This window comes from Argiope bruennichi, chromosome 5 (genome assembly GCF_947563725.1).
Source record: "Argiope bruennichi chromosome 5, qqArgBrue1.1, whole genome shotgun sequence".
In the NCBI taxonomy this organism is placed as follows: domain Eukaryota; kingdom Metazoa; phylum Arthropoda; class Arachnida; order Araneae; family Araneidae; genus Argiope; species Argiope bruennichi.
The window spans coordinates 98676217-98702197 of NC_079155.1; the positions used below are offsets into that span (position 1 = coordinate 98676217).

The window sequence follows — 25981 nt, forward strand, 5'->3', positions numbered from 1 at the left end:
CACTAATGAAAAGTTACTAGGTAGCAAATTCAATTACAAAAGGTGCATAATAAAAGCAAAAGTTAAAATTATAGAAGAATTTAACTTCACTGTTGATAAGAAAATCACAAGTGATAAATACAATTAAGCAAAAAGTAGGTTTAATATTTCAACGGAGAAAAAACATTAATAAAATGTGTTTAAATTAATTTACAAAAATGATTAAAATTAGAAAAACGAACATAAAGAATAAAATTTATGATATTAAAAATCTAATTATTTAAAATTTAAGAATGATCTAAAAATTTTTGTTCGATGATTTTTCAAAAAGTGCAGTGAAAAAAATGTTAGTCTTTACACTCCCATTTCAGTATTAGAGATACTAGAGTAAATTTAGGCATTATTAGAGTATCGTCAAAACTAACTAGTGCATTGAATCCCTCTTGAAACTAAAGAACATGTAGTACCCCATTTCATTCCAATCCATCAAAGGATGTAGAATTGTATATGGTCTAGACATACTACCAGAAGAATTTTTAATTTTAAATATAAATTGCCATGATCGATTCCTTCGTTTTAATCTTCCTTCGAGCTCACTTTCTTATTTCAATGTCGTCAAATGTTTATGAGTTTAAAGCTTCGCAGTCCATTTACCACGAAAGTCATTAAGCTGCAAAAGATGGTTGCAACTCGCAGAAAATATGCTGAATTTGAAATATGCTCGAACTGAAAAGTTTCCTTTATAGATTAAATAGACGTTTACCTTAATCCAAAATTTTAGTCAAAATCTTTCTTAAAGAAATGATATTAATTTTATTTGAATGTAGTTTAAAAGTTATTGGATAGTTTCATTTTGTTAATTTTTCTTATAAAAGAATTTACATACAAAAGATGTAACTTTTTATCTTTTGAACTCGAAAAAGTAAATCGATGCATAATTAATTATCAAATGCAAGGGCTTCTTTATTATTCCAAAAAATAAATATAATTGTTTTAAATTTGAATTTCCACGAAACATTAATATACATCTTATCGATTTCTAGGTATTTTTAACAATCATAATTGAAAAATAAATAAATCTTTGATACAATATCTCGAACCTCAACGGCTGATACTTTATAAAATGTATTAGGGATTTTATTGAACTTATTAGATGAAATGGAATTTGTTTGATAAATTTATATCTCATTTCCTGATGTATCAATATTCTGAAATTTTGTGACCGTGTGTATACTAGATGATAATACACTATTTTAATATTTTTGAGAAATTCAAATATGGCATAATTGTATCGTTAAATGAAATTTTTATTTCAAATAAGTAGTTTTTTTTTAAATTTAACAATGAAGTTCAAAAATTAATAATCGCGTTTTAAATTTAATAATGAAGTTTTCCCACCAATGATGAAGTTCATAAAACTGATTTTAAAATACTTTATAAGAATGAATATTAATACTGATATAAGGAAGAAAGAAAAATTAAAATCTAATAATTGGATAAAATAATCAAATGAAATCTTCGTTTTAGTCTTCGATTAAAATTGCACTTTTAGAAACAGTTTTTTTCTTCAATTTTGTTCTTGAACAGTAGATAACCGATATGAAATACAATTTGATCCAATATGGCCAATTCTACATCACCTATTTCATAATCTTCCACATATTTTAATATTCATTTTTCAAAAACACAGAGCTCACTTCCGGAAAGGCTTCCGTTTCCAGAAAAGACAAGAGCCACTCCTGCACTGGTCGAAATTAAAATGAGGCCTGCTGTAGTACAGCGTTTATAGTAGTCGTGTTTCCGAGCAGAGTGTCGAAAGTGTAATTACATCGAGAAAAGGGAATCGTGCTGGATTCGGTTACAAGGGGTTGCCCGGAAATTGCAAAGGCAGAACCCCCTTTTTTCACCAGTATCGAAAGGATGAAATCCTTTGCTTCATTTCCTCGATATTATTTAATGTAAAAATAATGGAGTTTTGTATGAATAAAACATGTTTCTATTTCTTAGAAAAGGACGAGTTTATCATTTAGAGATTCTATTTCTTTTTGTTTGGAATTGTTGCATAAAGATTTAGTTCTTTGGACTAAAATTTAATCAAAATATGAATACTTTTTTTTTATTAAAACTGTTTTAGTTCGTAATGGTTATTTTTGTTTTAATGCTGAAATAAGTATTTTAGTTCATTTTAAATAAGTGGATGGTAATTGATATTTGCATTTTTAATTTATGAAATATTATAATGTGCATAATATGTTGAGACACACTATAAATAATTGCTTTAAGCTAGTGATTGAGAAAAACCCCAATAGACGTCTTTGTCAGGTTCAATTTAACTTGTGTAGTCTTACCTAAAGTTATAAGCTCCCCATGAATATTTCATAAAATCCTGCCAATCGTTCTATATTGATAATTATACTTATGAATCTAAACTAATGATCGCTTTCTCACTTAATGATCACCGACTCATATCATTATTTTGCAATTACCTAATTACAGAATTCCACCCACAGAACATAGGAATAAACTAGGTGAGAACCGAAACTATTTCCAATTTCTTAGGAGAAACTATCCGAGAAAAATGAAAAAGAAATAATAAAATAAGAACAACCTTTACTTTGAATCAATTATTTTTTTAAATGTATTTATATCCAAACAGCTTTATATCATGCATTTCTGATTTATATTTTTGTAAATAATTAGAGATGGAAACGTGGAGTAATAGCTTCACTAAAAGTAATTATTCAGTTACCCCTGCTTTGAAATTCTTTGTAGCTTCAGCTTGATTATGGACAAAATCATTGCTAGATTTAGAGATTGTGCAGACAGGCCTCAGCAGTACATATTATAAGGCCCCCCTTAGTTAAGAAAACTGGAATAATTAGTTTCCTATTTCATCCCCTTTTTAACTTAATCATCATTTTAAGCATTTATTGTAAATTATTATTTTAGTAACCTTATGAAAATAGACATGTTTTATTTATTATGATTTACATATTGATTTGTTATAGCGCGATATCCACATTTATTCACAATCAAAAAATAAATAGATGCTCGTTGTTTATAAATAGTATAATAACTAAGTGAAATTAATTTTATTGATATAAAACTAGTCTGTAAATTTTATTTTCACAAAACGTTTTAATTTTTAATAAATGCTTCGATGTTTTTATTGAAATACTTTCTATTATTTTAATTATGAATCTTCGGGTAATATTACACACAGTTTTTTGTGCACGATATTTACATTAAAACGTATGCTTTTAAATACATCTTAAAATATTATAATCATGTTACAATATGCCAAAAATCTGCTTCGAATCTCTTGCATAAGTTTTTCTTTCTTTGCATACTATTATACTCTCTATATACAAATAAATGTTTGACTCGTGCTTTGTTTGCTGAATCTAAATGTAGATAATGAATATATCTGTGTATATATTTACAGTTGCATCTACTATTTATTACAATGAAAATAAAATAGAATATTAACATAATTAAAGTCAATATTTAAATCTATTATAAAAAGAGGAAATGTTTGTTAGAATGCATCGAAATCATAAAAAATCACGTAGAAATCATGTAAAATCATCACGAAATCATGTAGAATCATAAAATTGTCATGCAATTCATGTCAGAGGAAAAATTTTAAGTTATTACTAAATCGAAAATTCCAAAAATAATCCATACATGCTTCAAAAGTTAAAGAAAAGTCCAGATGTTAATGATTTTTCCAACAGATGATTGCTTGAGGGGAAAAAATCATCTTCCTGAAAATCTCAAACTTTCGGTAGACAATTAAGTTCTTTAAAGGTCTGAAAAATTTTGTCGATTAAAAGAAATTTTAGCTTCAATAACAATGATTGTAATAATCATGTGAGATGGTTTATTTAATAATCCAAGATAAATAAACAATATAGAAGAAAAATTTAAAAAAATAAAAAGTATATTTCAGCTAATTCTCAAATTGTCGCAAGCAACTAAATGTCAAAACCTACTGCAAGAATTATAAATTCGTACCAAATCACTTAATACATTTAACATGCTGAAAATCCGAAACAATTTGATATGAAGGCAGGAAAATAATTTGAAAATTTAGATATTGCAATTAGATTAGACAAAAGCACAATTGATATAAAAACAAAGGTTTTAAATAATATAATTGATCTAATAACTTACTTTGTTTTCTAGCATTCTTAACTTCAAAAATGGCATGAAACTATTCAATTCAAAATAAACTTTTCCTCGCGATATTTGCAACTTATGCACCTTGTTTATTCAGTTTTGGATCCAATTCTTATCTTGTCAAATCCTTACAGCTCAGTTAGACGTTACATGGCATTTGAAACTCCAATTATCGTCTGACTATGACGTCATGTAAACTAACTCTATAGTTGTGCATAATGCCAGGTTTACACTCGGCCAGTTATAAGACGACAAGTAGGCAGCGCATGCGTAGAAAGTGACTCATTTATGTTTGTCACAATTTCATAAGATAGATTCTAGCATTCCATGCTTGGCTCTAAATTGCCGTTTTGGCGTCCATGGATTTTAATTTTTTACTGCATGTCGGATTAAAATGATGGATATTTACACAAAGAAACATGGTAAAATAAAATAAAAGAGCAACATTCTTAAATTTGGAAAATTATAGAAAAGAAATGGCAAATAAGATGACAAAAAAAACACCCTCCCATCGAAAAGAACAAAGTGCATAAAATGTCGGAATAAATCTATGATAAGCGATTAATTTTTTCAAGCCCCCCAAAAAAACGTCAAATTCTACAAACTCATTTCTCAGTAAGAAAAAAAAAGTACATGTTGCTGTCCCTTTGGAACAATTTGTATTTTGACATCGACTTAACAGCAATTTTTATCCTTCCTACGCATGCGCTGCTTACTGGTCGTCTTATAACTGGCCGAATGTAAACCCAGTTCTAAGTACAAACCGAAACAATCTTCCTGATTGAGTTCTTGTATCCAATATCACTTTATTTCTAACATTTTTTAAAAAAATTACAATTCATTAAATTAAACTTTGAAGATCACTTTTTTAAAATGATAAATAGATTTGACTTTAAACTTGCAAGTTGTACCTTTATATACGCCAAGATAAAGCAAGGGAAAAAATATCCCTTCCGATTTCGAAATTGAATCGATATATATCCATGATGGGTTCAAGTCGAAAAAATTATTTCTCTGAGTTCGAATCGAGATGAGGTTGGGTGCTGTATTCATTTTGTATCTCGTCTAGAATTTCGAATCTCGAGTGATTCGCTCTTCGTTCCCAGACAGGAATAAATGCATTCCAATCGGTGGGTATTTGTCAAGAATTTCGATAGGAAGGGTGCAGTTTGTTAGATTTCGAAATTTGATATACATCTGAATTTGTTTCAGTATTTTCTTATTTTACCGGTCTTCCATATCGGTTTCTGAAATGAAATATTCTTCTGTTTTGGAATTGTAGAATTTCCTTTGATTTTATTTTCTAAAATAATACATATAGAAAACCAATTCTGTCAACAGTGAACTTTTACTTTCTAGGAACAAAATTCAATAACGAAAAAGACTACTGAATAATTTTTTTTATTATGTTTCATCATTATTCTATTTTATTTGATGAATCATATGATTTCATTGGTTATTTCATTTAAAAAGTTTAAGTCGATTATATTTTTACAAGATGCTAAGATAAGATAATTTTATAGCTAAAAATAAAACAATAAACTGAACAATTTATCCACAATATTTTTTTTTCATGGCACATATACACTGACAAAAGTCTTGGGAAACCTCCTACTAACCTGTCGGACCTCCTTTTACCCGTCGAAATACAGAAAATCAACATGGCTTGGACTCAACAAGTCATCTGAAGTGGTATCGTTCCCCCTCGAAGCCCAGATCTTAGTCTAGGTCAATACATCTTTTCCTAGACAAAATCAGTAGAAGTGGTTCCCTGAAACTTTCTCGTATGTTGTCTTATAAAAATTCTACCCCCAAGCATAAAACTGTGGACCACGGGGATGGCCATGATCGTCACTGATGCTCAGATTTTTATTTTCACACTTGATAGTTGTGTATTCGGTCGTAAATTATACTAAACTAATCATAAATATATTATATAAACCTGTTCTTATGTATTAATTGCATGTCACGGGATATCAATGATTAATGAACACCTATCTTTGACTTGCGTCTAGCATTTTTACTGAGTCTAGTTTGTGATTTTTCAGGGGTTTATTTTTGGGGGGGGGCGATTAATCATTGACGTATGGTTAATACATAAGTGCAAGGAAATGGAATAATGATTTGGGGACTTTTTCTTCAAATAAATAAAAATCAAAATTTGATATAGAACTGCAACTGTAGATGCAGTTCTGAACTTACATATCAAAATTACGTTGGTTAAATTTGCGTAAACTGCCAAATTTGATTCATTTAAGTCATTGCGTTTTTTACTTATCATATTTACATACTACATGTGAAAGTACAGACTGGCAGATGGTCAATCCTTAGACGTATTCGATCTTAAATTTGCTTAGATCCTACCCTTTAGATGTTATCTATCTCACTCTCTTTATTTTGTAGTTAAAATGTTAACTTATATTCGGGAAATCGGATAGATTTCCTATAAATGGATTCGGCTCAAAAATTTGAAAGAAATTTACAATTTTAGTGTAAAACACATATATTAATTTGACACAAACGGTTTTAAGTTATAGTGTTTACAGACAGACAGACGTAATTCCAAAAATATGTTTATCAGACTCGTAGAGTTCCGAATTATTAAAATTTGAATTTTTTAACGATTCATTTTTTTTTCTTTTACTTGGTTTCTTACTTACTTACTTTTACTTTACTTTACTTACTTTCTTTATTCTTTTAAAGTCTCTAAATTTTTGGCAAAGCTAATAATACTCCTTCATCTAAAAATAATTACTGTAGGAAAGTATCTGATATAAATATCGACGCTGAAATTTCTTGATTCTCATTATTAAATTTCATATTTTAATCAATAATAAATACCCAAGTGATTCTCATTATTAACCCTTTGCTTTCGGAAAAGTAATTGGATGCAAAAAATTTTCAACTAATACAAGGGCATGTTTATTGTTCCGAAAAATAAATGTATATAAATATTCCAAACTTAATTTCATCGAAAAGTTAATTTACATCTTTTCACCATTCAGAAGATATTCTTAACAATCAAAATTGAAAAAAAATTTAAAAAAATACCAAAATTATGCACCGTCTTGAAGTGTGATCATGAGTCACCTCTCGAATGAAAGGGTTAATTCGCAAAGAAGTTTTCTACTTTATTAATGGATAACAAAATGACAATTCTTTTAAAATAATTATTATTCTGATTTAATTATGTATTTAAATATCAGGAATTTATTAATTCCATGTACGGTTCAAACACATCATTACATGCGAAGAAATGAATCGAAAATCCAATTTGAGGAAAATAGCGAGTCCAATTCTCTTTCATGCAGTTGAAAAGTCCACTGCGACCAATATCCTTATTGATTGAAAGTGTCCATCTACTCTTCAATCGATTTGAGCCCTTGTGGATTTATCTTTGCTAAAAGAGATGTCGAATGCAGACAAAGCAAATCGCAAACGCTGATGTTTGGAGGTTTGAAAGGATAACAGAAAGCGTTTAATGTATTCTACTTGGGTAGGAAGCTCATATTTTATGATTTGTCATGGGTTAAAAGTAAAACCATAGCTTTTGTTATTCCACTTCAGGCATTGTTTTCAATTAGCATGAAAAAAATTCAGGTTATTCTCTTATTATATGCGGTAATTGAAGGAAAAGAAATAAAGGAAAAGATCTCGCAATTATTTTTCCTCTAGGCAATATTTTTTGTAAACTAAAGTATGTAATTCAAGGTTTTTTAACTTAATCTCAAATGTTAATAAATAGTTAAAATTAGTTTGCTGTAAATGATTGATAGTTGTATTTGCATCCATACATATTTTGTTTGTTAAAATTCTGCTTTTGAATAGTATCAGTAATCCATGTTCACATCAATTTGATTTTGGACTCAATTTCTCATCTAAGAGGGTCATAAAAGGTTTGACTAAAGCACATAGTCAAATTTGAGTTTTTATAGCAGTAATTCGCCAAATATGATTATTCAATTCATTCATGTGCAAGCCTAAAACTGTTGTTCTAAATGGAAAATCCAGGCTTCTAAATGGCGGAAATCAGTTTAGCGTTTTTATGGTACTTATTCACCAAGTACGTAGTTCAATTCAGCTCTGAAACTGAGATTTTGAATGAAAAATCCTTGCTCCAGGGTGGTAGATTTAAGTGCGGCAAATTTTTAATGTTTGGAAATTTTTCCCAACACTTGTAAAAAAACTCTCACCGTAAACTTTAGTTGTTTTTTAATTTTTTTCAATTTGTAATATATATTTTATACCGTTTTTATATTTTGTAACATTTATGAAACGTCATGAAACAGATGAAGATAATATCATTTAAATAATATATCACATAGCATTTGTATATTGTTCTACTAACATCTGCAATAAATGACGTACTTCCATGAAAATGTAAATTAAGTTTACATTTTTATTTACCTTGGCTATTTCATGTATGTGATGATGGAATTTTTTAGTCGATTTTTTTATTGTACTTCTTGATGTCTATAAGTTTGGAAATTTTATATAGTTGTATTATCGATGACAGAATACACTTTTAACATTTTCTGAGTCTGGCAATTTTAACGTGAAAAAATTTTCATACCGTACGTGTTGCACTTATTGATTATGAATAAGAGAAAAATTAATTTCTATTGATCTATCTATCAATATATAGTTAAAATAATTTATTGATTGATAGTATTCTATATATGTTTAAAATTATTGATTAATTGATAACAATCTACATATATTTAAATGATTGATTAATTGATAATAGTCTGCATACATGTAATAATTGATTGACTGATTGATAGTGATATATATATATATTCAATAATTGGTTGATAAATTGATAATAATCTACATGCATTTAAAATGAATGATTGATAATAATCTATATAATTTTAAAATAAATAAAAACTCAAAGAAACAAACTAAACATAGTTTTATTTCCTTAATTTTTGTTTTTGTAAAAGTATATGACTCTTAAATATATCATCAATGGCTCCTTTGTTCTCCCATTTTTCAAATAAATCCTTGGCACAACCTGCAACCTTTATTATTGGAAACTAGTTAATCAAATTAACTTCGCTTCTTTGAGTACAGAGTTAACTAATTAGAATGTTCTATACTTATTGTATAAATATAATTTATACTAACACTTTCATGCTGTCGGATAAAATATAAATCATGAAAGTTGATTAACATTAATAAACTAATGCTATTAATTCTGTGGGTGTAAAATCACCGTTGATGGCTGGAAAATTATAAGCATTAAAAATTTGCTTATGATTAATAATTCTTGTTTTTAGTATAGGAATAAAAACGTGTGTATTGGAAAGATATTTTTATTTTAAATATAAAAAAATGTGTATTGGAAAGTTTTTTGAAATTTTAAATACAAAAGAATTCGTATTGGAAAGATGTTTTTATTTTAAATATGAAAGCGTGTATTGAAAAGATATTTTTATTTTAAATATAAAAAAAATGTGTATTGGAAAGGTTTATTTTATTTTATTTTAAATACAAAAGAATTCGTATTGGAAAGATGTTTTTATTTTAAATATGAAAGTGTGTATTGGAAAGTTTTTTTTAATTTTAAATACAAAAGAATTCGTATTGGAAAGATGTTTTTATTTTAAATATGAAAGTGTGTATTGGAAAGTTTTTTTTTATTTTAAATACAAAAGAATTATTATTGGAAAGATGTTTTTATTTTAAATATGAAAGCGTGTATTGGAAATATATTTTTATTTTAAATATATAAAAAACATGTCTATTGGAAAGTTTTTTTTATTTTTATTTTAAATACAAAAGAATTCTTATTGGAAAGATGTTTTTATTTTAAATATAAAAGTCTATTTGTCTATTATAATTTCTCTTAATATATGGCATAAATTAAATGATCTTATTTAAATCAAGGTTTTATTTTTATCTAATATGCTATCTATAATTCAATGGTTTTTTACTTTCTAATACAAATTTATGCTTTTATTTAAATAAATGATAACTAATGCTCATATACTGTTAATGATTCTATTTAAATCAAAGTTTTATAAACTTCTCGTATGTTAATTTAGAATATCATAATACAGTAAATATAATTAAGTAAAAATTTTATAATCTTTGAAGGAAAAAATAATCCCATCCGCGTATCCTGAGGAGCTGAGGACAAAGTCCCCTTTTCCAGGTGACTGAACACAAAGATAATGCTCGGTTAGTATGTCAGTTGACAGCACGATTTATCGAGAGGAATGGGTGGGGCTCTAAACCCCTCAACGGAAGACGGCAAATGAGTACGGGGCGTGACATGCAAATAACTGAAGATAGCTGAAGCCGCCATGTTTTTTTATTAAGAAAAAAGGAAAATAAACTCCACGGCTCCTCTAACTCACTTTAAATAGGAGTTGTGTTTCCTCGTCGTTAAAGTAAAGTTCATCCCTAATAAATAGCTTTCAAAGACTGGAGAAAAAATGCGAAACTGCGAGAGATAAAAATGTTTAATTCCCATTACAAGAGAAATGCTGTCGAGTTTTACGATCAACGAACAAAAGGTGTGTATTAGAGGATGTTGAAGCGTGTTATTAAGATTATGAGTTTTCGCCTTTAAAAATGTTCAAAAAATGTTGGCGTGTAAATGTGTGGAATAGAAACGCCATTAAAATTGTCTAAAACTCCGCATAAGTTAGTTTGATATATCGGAAATTTCGTAGAGATAGAACTGTGGCTAAAGTTTTTGAAATGAAAGCAATAAGGTACAAATTACCTAATCAAATATGTATGAGAATGAATGGCAACGAGTGCGGAGTCGTCTGCTCAAAATAAGAGCATATTTTTGGAAGATAAAAATTCAAGTATTAAATGCTATGTTAAGGAACTTTTGCAATTTGAGGCTTGAGTTAAATTTTTACGTTTCCTTAACTAAAGAAAATGCATAAAAAATGATTTAAAATTCTTAACATGAAAAATATATCGAGTTCAATGTTGGGAGAATATTTAAATTTTCTTCAAAGATGCCAGATGTTGTCCTACAATCAGTCTGTAATTTTTTTTTGTTTTGTTGTTGTTATTAATGTTTCTGAAGAAAATTTTGCTGAAAAATATTTTTTTTTTTGCTTTAGATGTTTTTTAATTTTATATATGTAAACATAATTTTTGCGGTTACATGGCCAAAATTTAAAAAAAAAAAAAAAAAAAAAAAAAAAAAAAAAAAAAAAAACCTTTTGGAATTAACTTTAAATTTATTTACTCGGAGTCATAATTTATAAAAGAGAGAAGCGATGATAAAAGACATCACATTACAAGAGGAAGATGACAGAAATTTTTCCTTTATGTGATTATACAATGAAATTCTGATTGAGATTTCTTAAACACATGTAGATTCAGGAAAGAGAATCTTAGATACCTTTGAAGGAATGTGTAGGTGTTAGGATTTTTTATCATTTCGTTTTGGGTGCTGGTAATGCACAAGTCATCAATTTTTAGAGGGAGTGTTAAAAATAATTAAATAAAAAATTGGAATTTGGATCAGGAAATAAGAGAACATTTTAGAATAAAGTAATTTCGACTAAAGTAATTTAATTTAAAAATTAATAAAATAACTAATATTTAGATTAAAATTAGAGATGTCATTACTTAGGTGTGTGTGCAATATTTTTACTTAATTTATGACAACATTTTTAATTTTAATTGTTTTTGGCATTACTTAAATTCAAACTTTAAAAAAAACTTTAACTTCTGAATCATGATGGCTGGTTTATTTCTCATTTCTATCAAAATATGATTATCGCAACTTTAAGTTCCAACACTGATCTAAATGTGTGAATAAAATCAGAGCTCCATAGAATTGCAAAGCTAGTTTTCAGTAATAGTTTTTAAATAAGAAAAAAAAATTACGCCAAGTTTGCATGAAAGCCTAGATTTATTGTCAAATATCTATTTTTTTTTTGTTTTTATTGAGGAAATGAAGTCGAAGAAATTAATTTAAATAATATCATTAGAGGCATTAAAAATATTTCAACTTGGAATGTTAAGAATGAAATAAGGATTTAATTAGATGAAAAATTTGCAGATAAAGAAATGAGTGATAAATCCTTTAAATTAATATTTTATCTCTTTTCAAGATGAGGCAGTAAATTCAACTTTTGTATGTCTTTTTAAAGTTTTTTTTTTTCTCGAATATATTAGCAGTATTATAGTAATGCTCACAAACCGAAAAAAAGCAAGAAAAGATAGCATGGAAACTGTTTTAAAGTTTGTATAACTTCAAAAACGTGTATAGCTTAAATTGAGCTAATAAGATAACGTTTATTTCAGAAGCGCATAAATTTAGCAGCGTGGGAAGGTCACGTTCAACACAGGCATGAAAAATCAATTTGAAATTTGAATTCAAGTGATTAAGCATTTTTTTAAATTCAACTTTATGATTTTAACAAATTTCTTGATTTCAGACTTTTCTGTGTATCAAAAACACATTTTTGGAACTGTGTCTGTCTGTGAACACTATATATATATATATATATATATATATAATATTGAGTGAACGCCATATATAAAATATATTGACTATATATAAAATATACTGAATTTCTCACTAAAGAAGGTAGTAGAGTTAATTTCCAACCTAATAACAGAAACTGTTTCGTCTTTTGTTTTTCATCCACAAATATATTTAAAAATTAAATAAACATGTTATTATTAAATAACCGAAACAAAAAAATTAAAATTAACACAACTAGCTTTTTCCTAATGTGCACTTTTCTTGTAACAGGCCTTTAAAGTACGTTTTATCTAGATTAAAAAAAAAGAATAGCATAATATTAACGAAAAACTTTAGTCGTTTGCTTTAGAAGAAAATATTTTTAAACTACTTTTAAAAAAATTATGTCTTTGATATATATATAATGCTTCAAAAATATATAGTAGAAGTAAATAGATATTAATTTTAATTCTTATTTTAAAGAAATTTAATGTATATATTCTTTATTAAAAGTAAATATTTGAGAAACAGAAAATTTCAAGAGTTAAATATTAGTAAAAAAAAAAAAAAAAAAAACAGTAAAAGATAATTTTTGTTACATAAATTATAAAAATTTGTCTCAGAATATTTAAAAAATAAAATTATAATTCTTCATTGGAATTTTAAGTTTGGTATTTCAGATAATCATTTGTTTATTTGAAAAAAAAAGAATTTTTAAATTTTTTGTTTATTCTATTTCATATTTATTCAGAAACTTATGCAAAAAAGCTACATTAAAATTTCCCCATCTTTTTCTATTAGAGGATTAGGTAAATTTTAGTTACAGTGTTTTAATCGATAAATTAAAAAATGAAAACAAAAATATTAGGTAGGAGTATTTTTAAAAATGATATTTAAAATATAGAATCTAAGATAGGTTATTTAAAAATAATTCAAATTTGATCCTTATTATCCGTTCGAACATGCTGTTAGAAAGGAATTAAAATCCTGGGGTATTATTTTTAAAGAACCACCGAAATTATAAGCTTTAAGCTGCAGGAAACATTTTTTTGTCTCATTTATCTCAGTTTTCCGTTAGTGGACTTCTTCACTTTTTTATAACAATAGGGGCTAACCTAAATTAAAGAGCATTTCACAAGATGCTTCTTCTTCTGGAAGAAAACCTATCATTTTTGGAAGAGAATCTAGTAAAAGTAAAAGGTAGAAAAAACAGCATTGAAATAAAAGAACTCAACACTGAACTGATCCTAAGAATGTCCACAAGAATCTTCAGAGAATAGAATACTTTTTTTTCCTGTGGTAAACGAAAATTTTCAACCAACTTTGAGTTTGGTTCTCTAAGGGAAACGTCTTAAATGTCTTACCGTCTCGAGAGACTGCAGAAACAGGCTCTATTTAGGAGCTACAGCTAAGCCACTTACTTTTTTTCTTTTCAACCTCTGTTTTTAGCTTTTTGAGAAGGAGACGTGGCAACGGAAAGTAAACTTTCTGCAGGAATTTTCATTTATTTCTTTTAAAAACTTCGATGCCTTTCTTCTCTTCGATTTCAAAAGATTACTAGAGGACTTTTCTTATACGATATTTTTTTCCTTTTCCATACAAAGAGCATTTGAGGACACTATCTTTTGTAAAATTTCCTGCTTAGAACAGTAGTTTCCAATTTTTATAACACGAAATTCTTCAGACGATAATTTTTAAATCTTCAGACGATATTCATGTTGGCAGAGACTTAACGAGCAAACATTAAAAATCAAATAACTTTTGAATATCGCTAATCATTTTAAAATGAAACTCATTAAAATTATTTTCATTAAAAAGGTTTTCATAGGATGCATTGCTTTTCAATATGATATCATATTCTCATTAATAAAGTGATTCCATTTTCTCTTAAAATAAACGTTTGATACAGTGATGTCTGGGTTTTTTTTATCCTCCTTTTCATATCAGTAAGCATATCTACGAAGATGTACTTCAAATTAAAATGAAGTCTTTCTTCCGATCAGATATTTTAATTTTGTATACCCAAAAGATTTTTTTGAGCAAGCTGAAAAATAATAAATGAAATAAAAATTAAATGTTTTTTTTAAAATTTGCCTCACAGTAATTTTTTTTGTTCTTTTACAAACAAAAAGATAATCAATCCCTATCTATGACAGTGTAATAAGCAAATATATTTTTTAAAACGTTGCTCCCATTCTAATCTTATTGAAGTCTGCTTCGAGATTTTTTTTAACTTCTGAATGTGATTATGCGTGATCTTCAATGACTATAATTTTTATTAGGATTTATAATTATGATCTGGAACACAAACGATTATTAATATAATCTTGGACGCAAAAGTCTATGTATGCAAATTTAAATCGGTTTACTACGCATAAAGAAGTTATAAATTCTTCTATGTCTCTAATAATGTTGACGTGATTAAATGCCACTTTTCATTACGTAGTTGAAAATGGTATGGTTTTAATTTAATCAGAAAATTTATGAAAAAGATTACACAGTCACAAAATTAGAAAAATTCATAAAATTAAACTTTCTCTTTGGAAAATAAATATAATAAAAACAATTAAGATAATAAAATACACTAATTTAAAATACATGTATTTAAAACACAAAAGGAATAACAATTCATTGTAAAAATGATCCATTACTTGAAGTGAATTAACCAGTGTCATTTTAAATATTTTTATAAATACTAATTTGTGTGACACATAAATTGTCATGATTTATATTTCTTACAACCAAGAAATTATAATCTTACTTATCTTATAAGTTGTTCAGAAATTAATCTATTAACTTTTTTATAACAATAATTGTTTATTATAAAATGATTCAAAACATTTTAATATTTTAATTTTTTCATTTGTATTTAGGAAAGTATATCTTTGCTCCAATTAGAACATGCTTTTTGCTCAGTAAACTATCAAAAATAACAATGATTATTTTTATTTATATGCATTTTATGTATTTTAATGATATACATTACTATATGAAAATTTGAAGATACTCGTTGTACATGCATATGGTGCCAGGTACCTCACTTCCCGCCATCGAGAAGCGCCTCTGGCGGAGGAAACGAGAGTTGCTGTCAGTTGACGCCAAAATGTGGTGAAGTGAAGACGAGCTTTTATGTTAGCTCTGAACCTGATTACCATAGTCCCATCCTGTAAATTTGTCGTCCTGAATATGTTCATAATAATTTGTTCATCATCAATAAAGTAACTATATTGCAACTCATTAAATTATCAAATTTCAACTAACTCAAACTTGTTATTGCTTGGCCATCATACCCCACATGGATATAAATTTTTATGGATGGCAGTCTGTTCCTGAATAGTTGTTGCAGTAGTGTGCCATTTAATAGTCTGATCCTCTTCTGAATCATATTGAATGCAATCATTCAAATCCAGCAGAGTTTAAAATCGAAAATTCACCTGGTCTATATAGGCAGAAATTGCGTTGCAAATGCATGTGAAGTTTCACGATTGCAAATGGGCTAAATGCTACTTTCAGTAAACTTCTTCGCTCTGTTCTTTATTTGTTCCTTACTATATTCAGCATGTTCAGATGTTAACAGCAAGTGATAACCATTTATAGTTGGATTCAGCTTATGAATTCAGCATGTTCAGATGCTAACAGCAAGTGATAACCATTTATAGTTGGATTCAGCTTATGAATTCAGCATGTTCAGATGTTAACAGCAAGTGATAACCATTTATAGTTGGATTCAGCTTATGAATTCAGCATGTTTAGATGTTAACAGCAAGTGATAACCATTTATAGTTGGATTCAGCTTATGAATTTCTGATTAACATTGGTCTGATTACAGCCGATATTTATCCATTATAAAGACAGATAAGATATGTTTCTCGTTTACTGGCAGCTCACATTCGAAGAATTATGTACACTGGATGGATTCAAATCTTTATTATGTAGTCGCATTTCCGTTACTCGAAGCAAAAGTGATTGGGTTGTGTGGGGGTAACAGCTACCTTCACATTTGACGTATATTTATTTGAAGAAACTACTGCTCAGTGTGTACAGAAATATAACGAGCATCGGTTATTTACCAACATATTATCAATTATATCATTGCAATGCAACAGCAAAATATTTTTTCTGGTATCGTGTGGTTCTAAAATACGGCTGACCCACTTGTCAATCTCCTATCAAATATTTTTTAAAGCAAATTTAGGTGAAAATATTTTCTCATTCCATTTCATATTTTGGTGGCGATCAAGGTCACCCAATAATTTCCAATATAAATTTGGCCATGAGTATGTCAAACAGCTCAAATGAATGCACATAATATGTAAATTGTGCTTGATTTGAATATTGCCATTTGATATCATTCATTTTCAAATGGTATGTGTTGCAATATCAGGAGATATTTCTCTCATACAAAGTGTTATTATATGCGAGAAAGAATAGTCGAAAAATGTGTGAAACCTAAAAATGTTGCTTTACTTTTTTCTTTTCTGTTCGCTGTTGTATTTGTTGTTTTAATTTTTTTTTGTTTGTTTCTGTTCAACTCGGCCATTTTTCATCGTTATGTAGTTCACATTTTTTACTGTGAGGATCACGCTTTCGTGAACATAATAATAAGTGCGGCTATTCCAAGCTTTTGAAATTTTATCTCTATAATCGTTACTGTGACAACTGTATTATTTTTATTACATCTTTCTCGAGAACATTTCGCATAATTTCTACATTTAAAATTATTATTATGTTTCATAGAATGACGTGCTGACTAAGAGTCATACATTGGTGAAGTTTTAGTAATGACACTGCTTATAAATGGATGGTTGTTATGAACTTATTTTTTTCAACACATGTTTTCTGAAAATTATGAAGATTTAATACTTTTTCTTCTTTTGAATAGCTAAAAATGTTGTATGGCAATTATTTAAAAATATCATTCTTTTCCTTGAAAGATTATGCTGAGTGATAATGTTATTTTAAATATGCGAGAAGATCATTTATTAGATTTAAAAATATATATTAATAAATATGAAAATTAATTGAATAGTTAAAAAAACAATGGGCGAGATCTCCCCTAAATTATCTCGCATTCTCTGAAATAAACTTGTGATGCCCGAGAACGTCTTGCATAGCATTGGTTTTGTTTAGTTATATTAAAGTCACGTTTAAAGCAACATGAGGGCTATTTTGGGACGGACCTCGTAATTTTGAACCACTGTCAGATGACGAGGACGACAACTGAACAGGCACCCCCTTTCCACCCCACACGAAAGGATGGCCCTGACGGATTTATCGTGCAACAGACCGGTGGAATGGGGTCTGAAACCTGAAACTCTACGGTTCACAAGTCGAGACCTTACTACCTGGTCACCACGGCCCAGCATAGCATTGGAGTCTAATACTTACGAAATATTAATACTTGACTTAAATTTAGCATTTTTAAAGTATCTATAATGTTAGCCTTGGCGAATTATTTGGCGATTAATCCTTGCCATTCGTTAATACTATCCAAAAATTCAATTTCTGATTAAAACACGCTTTTCTCAATCGATTGAAACAAAAATTTGACATATAATTGCATTTGTAGTCTCAAACTTCCATGCGAAATTTGATATATTTAAATCAATACATTTTAGATTCATCCAGTTTACATGTTTCTGAAAGCACACACCGACAGAATGTCAACCTGCATTTGGATTTGGCGCAAACTTTGAGAAGTGTCTACACCATAAATGTTAAATCTGGGTGCCACATTTTATCTATTTAGCTCTCTTTGTTCTGTAGTTGCTGTGTTATATTCGAATAGCTTCACAGATTTTACTCAAAATTTGATAGCAAATCTGCAAATTTGGTGCAAAGATCTTTATACCAAGTAATATAGCTCAAAACGTTTTTGAAGTATTTTTGTCACAGATTCGAAAAAATATATTTTTCGAATTCAGGAGGTCTAAAACGTGGATTTCATAAAAATCTTGAGTTTAAATTCTTTGACGATTACTGTACGCATACGAGAAAAGAAGAAAAAAAAGATATCAGTTAATTAATTTTTCAGCAACTGTCTGTTTCTTTATTACTCAAAGTATGCATGAAATTTACAACAACTTTGATTGACTGACTTTTCTAAATGGTTATTTTTGATATTCGTAAATGAAATCATGTATATTCGAGTATTAAAAAAATGTTTAAAAAATTGTTTTTTGAAAAAATATGCATTTTAATATAAATGAACTATTCAAACTAGGATATCTATTAAATTTTAAATATTTAAACCTACTCTTATAATTTAAGTTTCGAATAGATGCAGTTATGTTTCAGTGATACATAGTTCAAAATTTTGAAAATTTACGATCTTAAAATTTAAGAAACTTCCCAATCTTAGCGTCCCAAAGTGTCACAAACATTCTCCTTAAAAGATTAATTATGCAGAAGCAACTTGGGATAGACAAAGTCTTTGAAAGAACTTGAACAGAAATAGAATGCAAAATTACTCTCTAAGCAAATTGTTACTAACAGCTGACTTGTTCTCTACTTTTAGGTCAAAAGTCATTTAGTTCAATGAAAGAGATTGCGAAAAGCAGTTCTTTTGTGGTTGAAATGTTTAGTGACGTCGTTATATTTGTTACTCTCAAGAAACTTAGTAAATCATCCTTTTACAGACTTTCGTTAATACAGCTGGTGTTTCTAATAGAAAACTCTAAGTTTTTGTCTGTTACTTTCATCTCAAAATGTCAAAATTAAACAACATTAAATTATTGAAAACTTTGTTAATGTGTTGTTTGCTGCGTTGTTACTTGGAATTTAATTTCTAGTATCGATATATTCGATACATATTTTATTCTAGTATCGATATATTCGATATATATTTTATTCTAGTATCGATATATTTGATATATATTTTATTCTAGTATCGATATATTTGATATATATTTTATTCCAGTATCGATATATTCAATATATATTTTATTCTAGTATCGATATATTCGATATATATTTTATTCCAGTATCTATCGATACATTCGATATATATTTTATTCTAGTATCGATTTGAATTTCATCTAGTATCGATATATTTGATATATATTTTATTCCAGTATCAATACATTCGATATATATTTTATTTTAGTATCTATTTAAATATCATCTAATATCGATAAAATAATATAGATATCAATATATTGAAATTATTTTCCGAAATGAGATAGATTTCAGAAAAGAAATTAATTTACTATATAAATATAGTTTGAGAATCGTTTGATATTTTTATTAGTGATTAATTAACAAATATGATTTTGTTAAAATTTGAAATAAAAATTGAAACGTCTAGGTATCTGATTTTAAGAAAACATATGAAAAAAACTCAGCCCTTTTTTTTTCCCAGCAATATTTCCTTGCACATTACTCTCTTAAAATGATAATAATTAAATTAGTAATTAAATTGTTAAAATAATTAAATTGGTCAAAATGGTTGTTTGTGATCAGGGTTCGTTATTTTTTAGGGGAGGTATAGGAGTTGAAAAGGACAGTGGCGTGAATTAAAATAAAAAAAAAAATATCAAGAATATTTCATTATACTGATTAATTTGGTGGTAAATATATTAACTATAACCTATAAAAAGTTGAATAAATTTGTATCAACAACAAAAAAATATCTTAATTATTGATACATTTTAAGAATTATTTACGAATTTAATTCTGAAGAAAAAAATGATAATTTAAAATCTTTATTATGAAGGAAAAATTACATTGTTTTCGAAATATATTTTTTCACAAAAAAAAAAAAAAAAAAAAATCGATAAATTGTTAAAAGAAAAAAAAGATGTTTTTCACAAATATTTATACACGGATAATAAAGTTTGAAAAGTAAATACTACCACTAATGCAAAACTGATTACTTAAGGCAATTTGCGATCCGCTTTAGATATTATTATATTTGAAGTATTTTCCATTTCTGCAATAACTGCAAAAAAATTCTACGCGTAATAATCTAGGCATGTGTTTTTAAATTTAGACACTAACATTCTTGTTATATATTTTCAATCTCTTCCTAAAGAGTTTTGTTTTAAAAAATAATGATAAATAAGTGAAAATGATCTATAAAACAAAAGAATGTTTACGAAATTTTGGCTATTTAATTATTTTTTATATTATTTATAATCTTTGTTACGGAAAATTGAAAAGTAATTATTTTGCATTTTCTTAAAATTCAATCTTTTATTCTTTAAGAAAGAAATTGTGAAGATGATTAATTCTTGTGTTGCAAGTGAAACAATAGCAACAAAAACATTGCGCTTAATAATATAAACTTATCTTTTAAATTTGGAAACTAACATTTTTGTTATATATTTTCAATCGCTTCCTAAAGAGTTTTGTTTAAAAAAGTTGGAATAATTAAGAAAAAAATTATCTATAAAGCAAAAGAATGTATACAAAATTTTAGTTATTTAATTATTTTTTATTGCTCATACTCTTTGTCACGGAAGAAGTATGCTCTTGTGATTGATTCAATCTCTTATTTTTCAAGGAAAAACTGTGAAGACTGCTGCATTTGAAAAAAAAAATTAATTCCAAATAGTCTCATGTCTAATCAGTGAATATTTCATGAGATAAACCAGCTGGGGAAGATGATATAGCTTTCATTAAACTATACTTCCGCAACTAGTTTTAATTATATGATTGACTGTCATTCATTTTTCAACTGTCAATTAATGAAAAGCAATAGAAAGGAAATTATATAAATGCATGTGCCAGCCCCATATTCCTTTTGAATTTCAATCTTTATTAATTAAATTGTATGCACGGTTACGGGCAAAAAAGATGGAAAATCAGAAATAAAGAAAAATCAGTCCGATTAGTTTGAGAGAAAGCATGAATTATGTCTGTATGCCTGTCAGTTTGTAAACACTATAACGCTGAAGTAGACATATGAAATTTCTTTACCTCAAATATCCGTTTATCTGATCGTGTGTGTACGAATGACTTTATAGATATAAATGCAACAAGATATATAGATAAAATTTACTACACAGACATAACATAAATATAAATGTATCAAAGTTTGAATCAAATCGATTAAAGGATTATCTGTCTATGTTAACGGTCTATGTTTTCGCATACATTTAAATTGATACTGATTTAAATAGATACACTGATTTAAATAAATGGAATTTAAATACTGTATTATGATTATAACTGTATTTTTATGTAAGATTTTCGTTTCAATCGGCGGAAAAAAAGACGTCCAAAAATGACAGCGATTAATCGCCAAAAATGCTCCCTAATACGCTGTTTCATAACAATTGTTCGTAAATGAAAATTTGTGCACTGCCATAGGCCAACACGATAAGAGAAAATGCGAGAAAGTATAGTGGAGTCATCTACTGTTCATTCAGTTAAGAAGAAACCTAACAGGCAATTTTAGCGTTAATTACATTATAAAGCGTTACTTCTTTCAGACTAAAATGTAATAAAGGTTATTTTTAAGGAGCATCTGTTTGTGATGGTTCAGTCGCAATAAATTTAAGATTATTTCTTCATAGTTTAGTATTCAATTCTCAATATACAGGGTGTTCATTAATTATTGTCGGGGTTTCCGTACCTCATAACTTTCGAATAAAAAATATTACGCAAAAACCGATTACGTATTCGTAAATTACAACTCAAAGAATTTTATTAATGATATTAAAACGTAAAGCTTGCACAATTTGCACTTTGTAGGTATTCAGCTGAAGGCGATTCTTTGAGTTGTACTTTACGAATACATAATTCTTTGAGTTGTAATTTACGTATTCATAATTCTTTGAGTTGTAATTTACGAATATATAATCCTTTGAGTTGTAATTTACGTATTCATAATTCTTTGAGTTGTAATTTACGTATTCATAATTCTTTGAGTTGTAATTTACGTATTCATAATTCTTTGAGTTGTAATTTACGAATACATAATCACCTTCAACTGAATGCCTACAAAGTGCAAATTGTGCAAGCTTTACACTTTAATATCATTAATAAAATTCTTTGAGTTGCAATTTAGGAATACATAATCGGTTTTTGCGTAATATTTTTTATGACACCCTGTACAATCCATTATAGATGCATACATATTTCAATTCTACATGCATGCTTCTCAGTATTATAAAGAGAATTGGTACTTGAGTATAAATCGCATGATACTGGCGATCAATAGTTAGGAAAGTGTTTATTAGTGGGCGAATTTTGGCGTTTAAAACATATTTCTTAATGAAAGCACAAGCAAAATATACAAAATTATTATATTAAATTTTTACGCTTAAAAGATTTACAAGCATAGTAATCTTTTTACACGCTACAAGACTACAAACTACAATTGTATGCGTCAAAACATCATTTATCGGATGTTTGAAAACATTATATTAATCCGATAAAATTATGGGTTAATTTGCATAAAAGAATTTAAGAAAAATAAATATTTCATTGCTATATAAAAATATTTGTATTGTTACATGTAATTAAAAATATTTTAAAAATATATTCGGTATTTTTTAATATGATTATAGAAGTTTCATCTTTCTTTTTCAGGAAAGAAAAATGCTTCAGATGCGTGGTCATTTACGAGAAGCATCCAAATGTACTGCAATACAGAGAAAGTGAGTGTTCACTGCTATAGATATGCATTTATTGAATTGTAAACAAAATTGCACTATTTTCAATATAATTTTTTTTAAATTTCGATAATTTAACATTTAAATCGGATTTATAGTGCATTTCAAATTTGACTTATTGAATTAGTAAATAATTAATATTTTCATATTATTGTATTACACATTATTACAAATCTGCGATATTGTATCCCTGCACAGTTTATCTGATTGTAATATAGAGAGTTTGAGATATTTAAATAGATTCTAGGTCAATGAACCTTTGTCCCAGCAACCTTTTTGGCGAATAAATGACAAAAATGAAAGTTCTCGAAAGTACAGGAATTAAGATGATATCTCCATTATCAGCCAAGATAGGGATCATTCGAGATTCTTCCATACACTATCACGATATATATATAATGAGGTGGTTCACATAATAAGTGAGTCGAGGGAATTCTCTCTTGGATTGTTGAATTCGGTGCGATAGCTTTTTGAGCAATTTGTGCTCAAAAAGTAACGATATTTTTAGTAACGATTTGCTGTTTAACAACCATCTACTGCCTTTGTTGTTGATACCTATACGTGCGCTATTCTGTACATTTCGGTTTTGTTTTGCTACTTCTATTATATGTGAACTAAAACATAGTTATTCGTTATCAAGACTGTTGATCTTCTCGCCGTATCATTGTTTAATATTTTTTTATATATCTGGGGGCACGGCAGTGCCCCCGCCAAGTCGAGGAAAAACAAGCGGCACGGCCGTACTATCCTTTTCTCGAAGCAGTTCAGGCCATTTTCGACATCCTATAACTTTGTTATGGATAAAACTAGAAGTCTGAATTTTCAGTAACCTAGCAGGCATTATATAAATATGGTATATTTCAAATTTCATTAAATTTGAACCAGTAGTTTAAGAATTATTACTAGTCAAAGTTTGTGAATTTTGTCACTGACTGACTGACTGACTGACCGATCATCAAAACTCTAAGGCACTTCTAGCAGACATAGAAGCTTCAAATTTAGAATACAATTAGTGTTTAGTGTATAAATCAAGGAAAAACTAAAATATCCGTGTAATAATGGACGGATCGATAAATGTTTCGAAGTTTCGAGCATTATCCATTTTATCGGCAAATTCGTCGCCAAGTTGCCAAATGGTTGCCAAGATTGTCACCAAGCTCAGGGATCACTGGCTCGGCATCAGACAGCATCCAATACAGATTACTGTAAAATGGTCTTTCTTAAGAGAACACTAATTGCAAATACAGGTGAAGCAAAATGACAGGTTTGTAACAATATCTAATTTGAAATAATTCAATTTGAAGCTGTGGAAGCTGCAAACGCAATGGGTGACTTTCAGAGAATCAATCTGGTAGAAGAAGAGCAAACTGATCTTCAAAGTATGATCGTAAAACTTAATGCCGATCAAAAAAGAGTCTTCGATATGATCACAAATAAAATGGACACAACTGATAATAACGCTGACGTTTTACACTGTTTTGTGAGTGGAACTGGTGGCACTGGAAAGATTTATCTTTAAAATATTATGCTATTAATTGGATTTCTAATCGATTTATGAGAATTTCAGTCATTTGAAGCTATATTTCATGACAAATATAATTGTGCTTGCCATATAACTTGTGGGCACTCAGTTACATCTGTTTGTGTCGTTGAGTCCTTTTTCCTCTTGCAAGATTGTAATAGCTTGCAACATCAAACTGACGTAATATATTTGATGTGTACCAAGAACACATGCCTTTCCAGCATCTAAATAAAGTATTTTGAAGGGAATAATAAATTCAGTTCGAAATATTATGAATCTCTACTTGGCTTTTATTGTAAAGACTTTCAACTTAATCCTATAGAAATAAGCTACAGAAAAAAAGAATTAAGTTTTCTCTTTATCCGTAACCTTAAAAAGTTAAGTAGCCGAGACTTTGAAACCATGTATTATGCATGAAAGATCTCGAATAATATTTTGATAAGATATTGCAGTTTCGAAAACTATTTTTTTGTTTGAAATTTTTTAAAAAAATGCTTTAAATCCTAAATTTTTTGAACACTTCAAAGGAAGAAAAAGAATAATGTTATTGTGGAAGTTTTTTGATGAGTTATTGAATAATGATTTTCTTGTTGGGCAGTATAAAATAACCATAACATTTGACTTGTAATAAAAGAACTTTAAAAAGTTTTTTTAAATAATTTATTTCTTTATATTTTAAAAAATTGTTTTGATTTCCCAAATGGTATATTTTCCACGAAACTTTATAAATGGAATTTGGGTGGCTTAACCCTTTCTAGGGCCGTGGGAAGTATGCTTCCCACCAAATTTATCAATTATTGTATGAAATTATGTAGGTTGGCCTAAGTTCTGACAACTTTTTTAGTAAGTCAGAATTTTAGATGCTTCAGTTCTTTATCTCAGACAAAATGATGTGTCTTGATTTGTTACTTAATTATTAATTAACCAAATTAATTAATTAATCAAATTAAATTTATCTAATAAGCTAAATGAATCCATTTTCTTATTCTAATTTCAAGCTTAAAAATATTTTAACATAATATGACTAAAAAAAATGGCCCTTTAAAGGGTTAAAAATGTAAATATCTCTGTATATAATTTTATTATGAATTATGCTAAACTGATTTCATGAGATTCATAAGGTTAACAAATCAAATTGATGCATATTATGTCTGAAACATCTTTAACTGCCTAGCAGCTAAGAACAAACGTTGAAAAATGCAAATAATAAATATACGTATCCTGAGAGTA

General features: G+C 27.9%; 1 protein-coding gene across 1 annotated transcript in view; it reads left to right on the forward strand.

The window, feature by feature from the left end:
* Positions 1-25981, forward strand: part of LOC129969681 (uncharacterized) — a 190133-nt gene that overhangs the window by 120248 nt on the left and 43904 nt on the right. The window contains exon 3 of the mRNA XM_056084347.1: positions 23147-23214. Within this exon, the coding sequence (XP_055940322.1) occupies positions 23147-23214 (68 nt within the window). The remainder of the gene's footprint in view (positions 1-23146; positions 23215-25981) is intronic.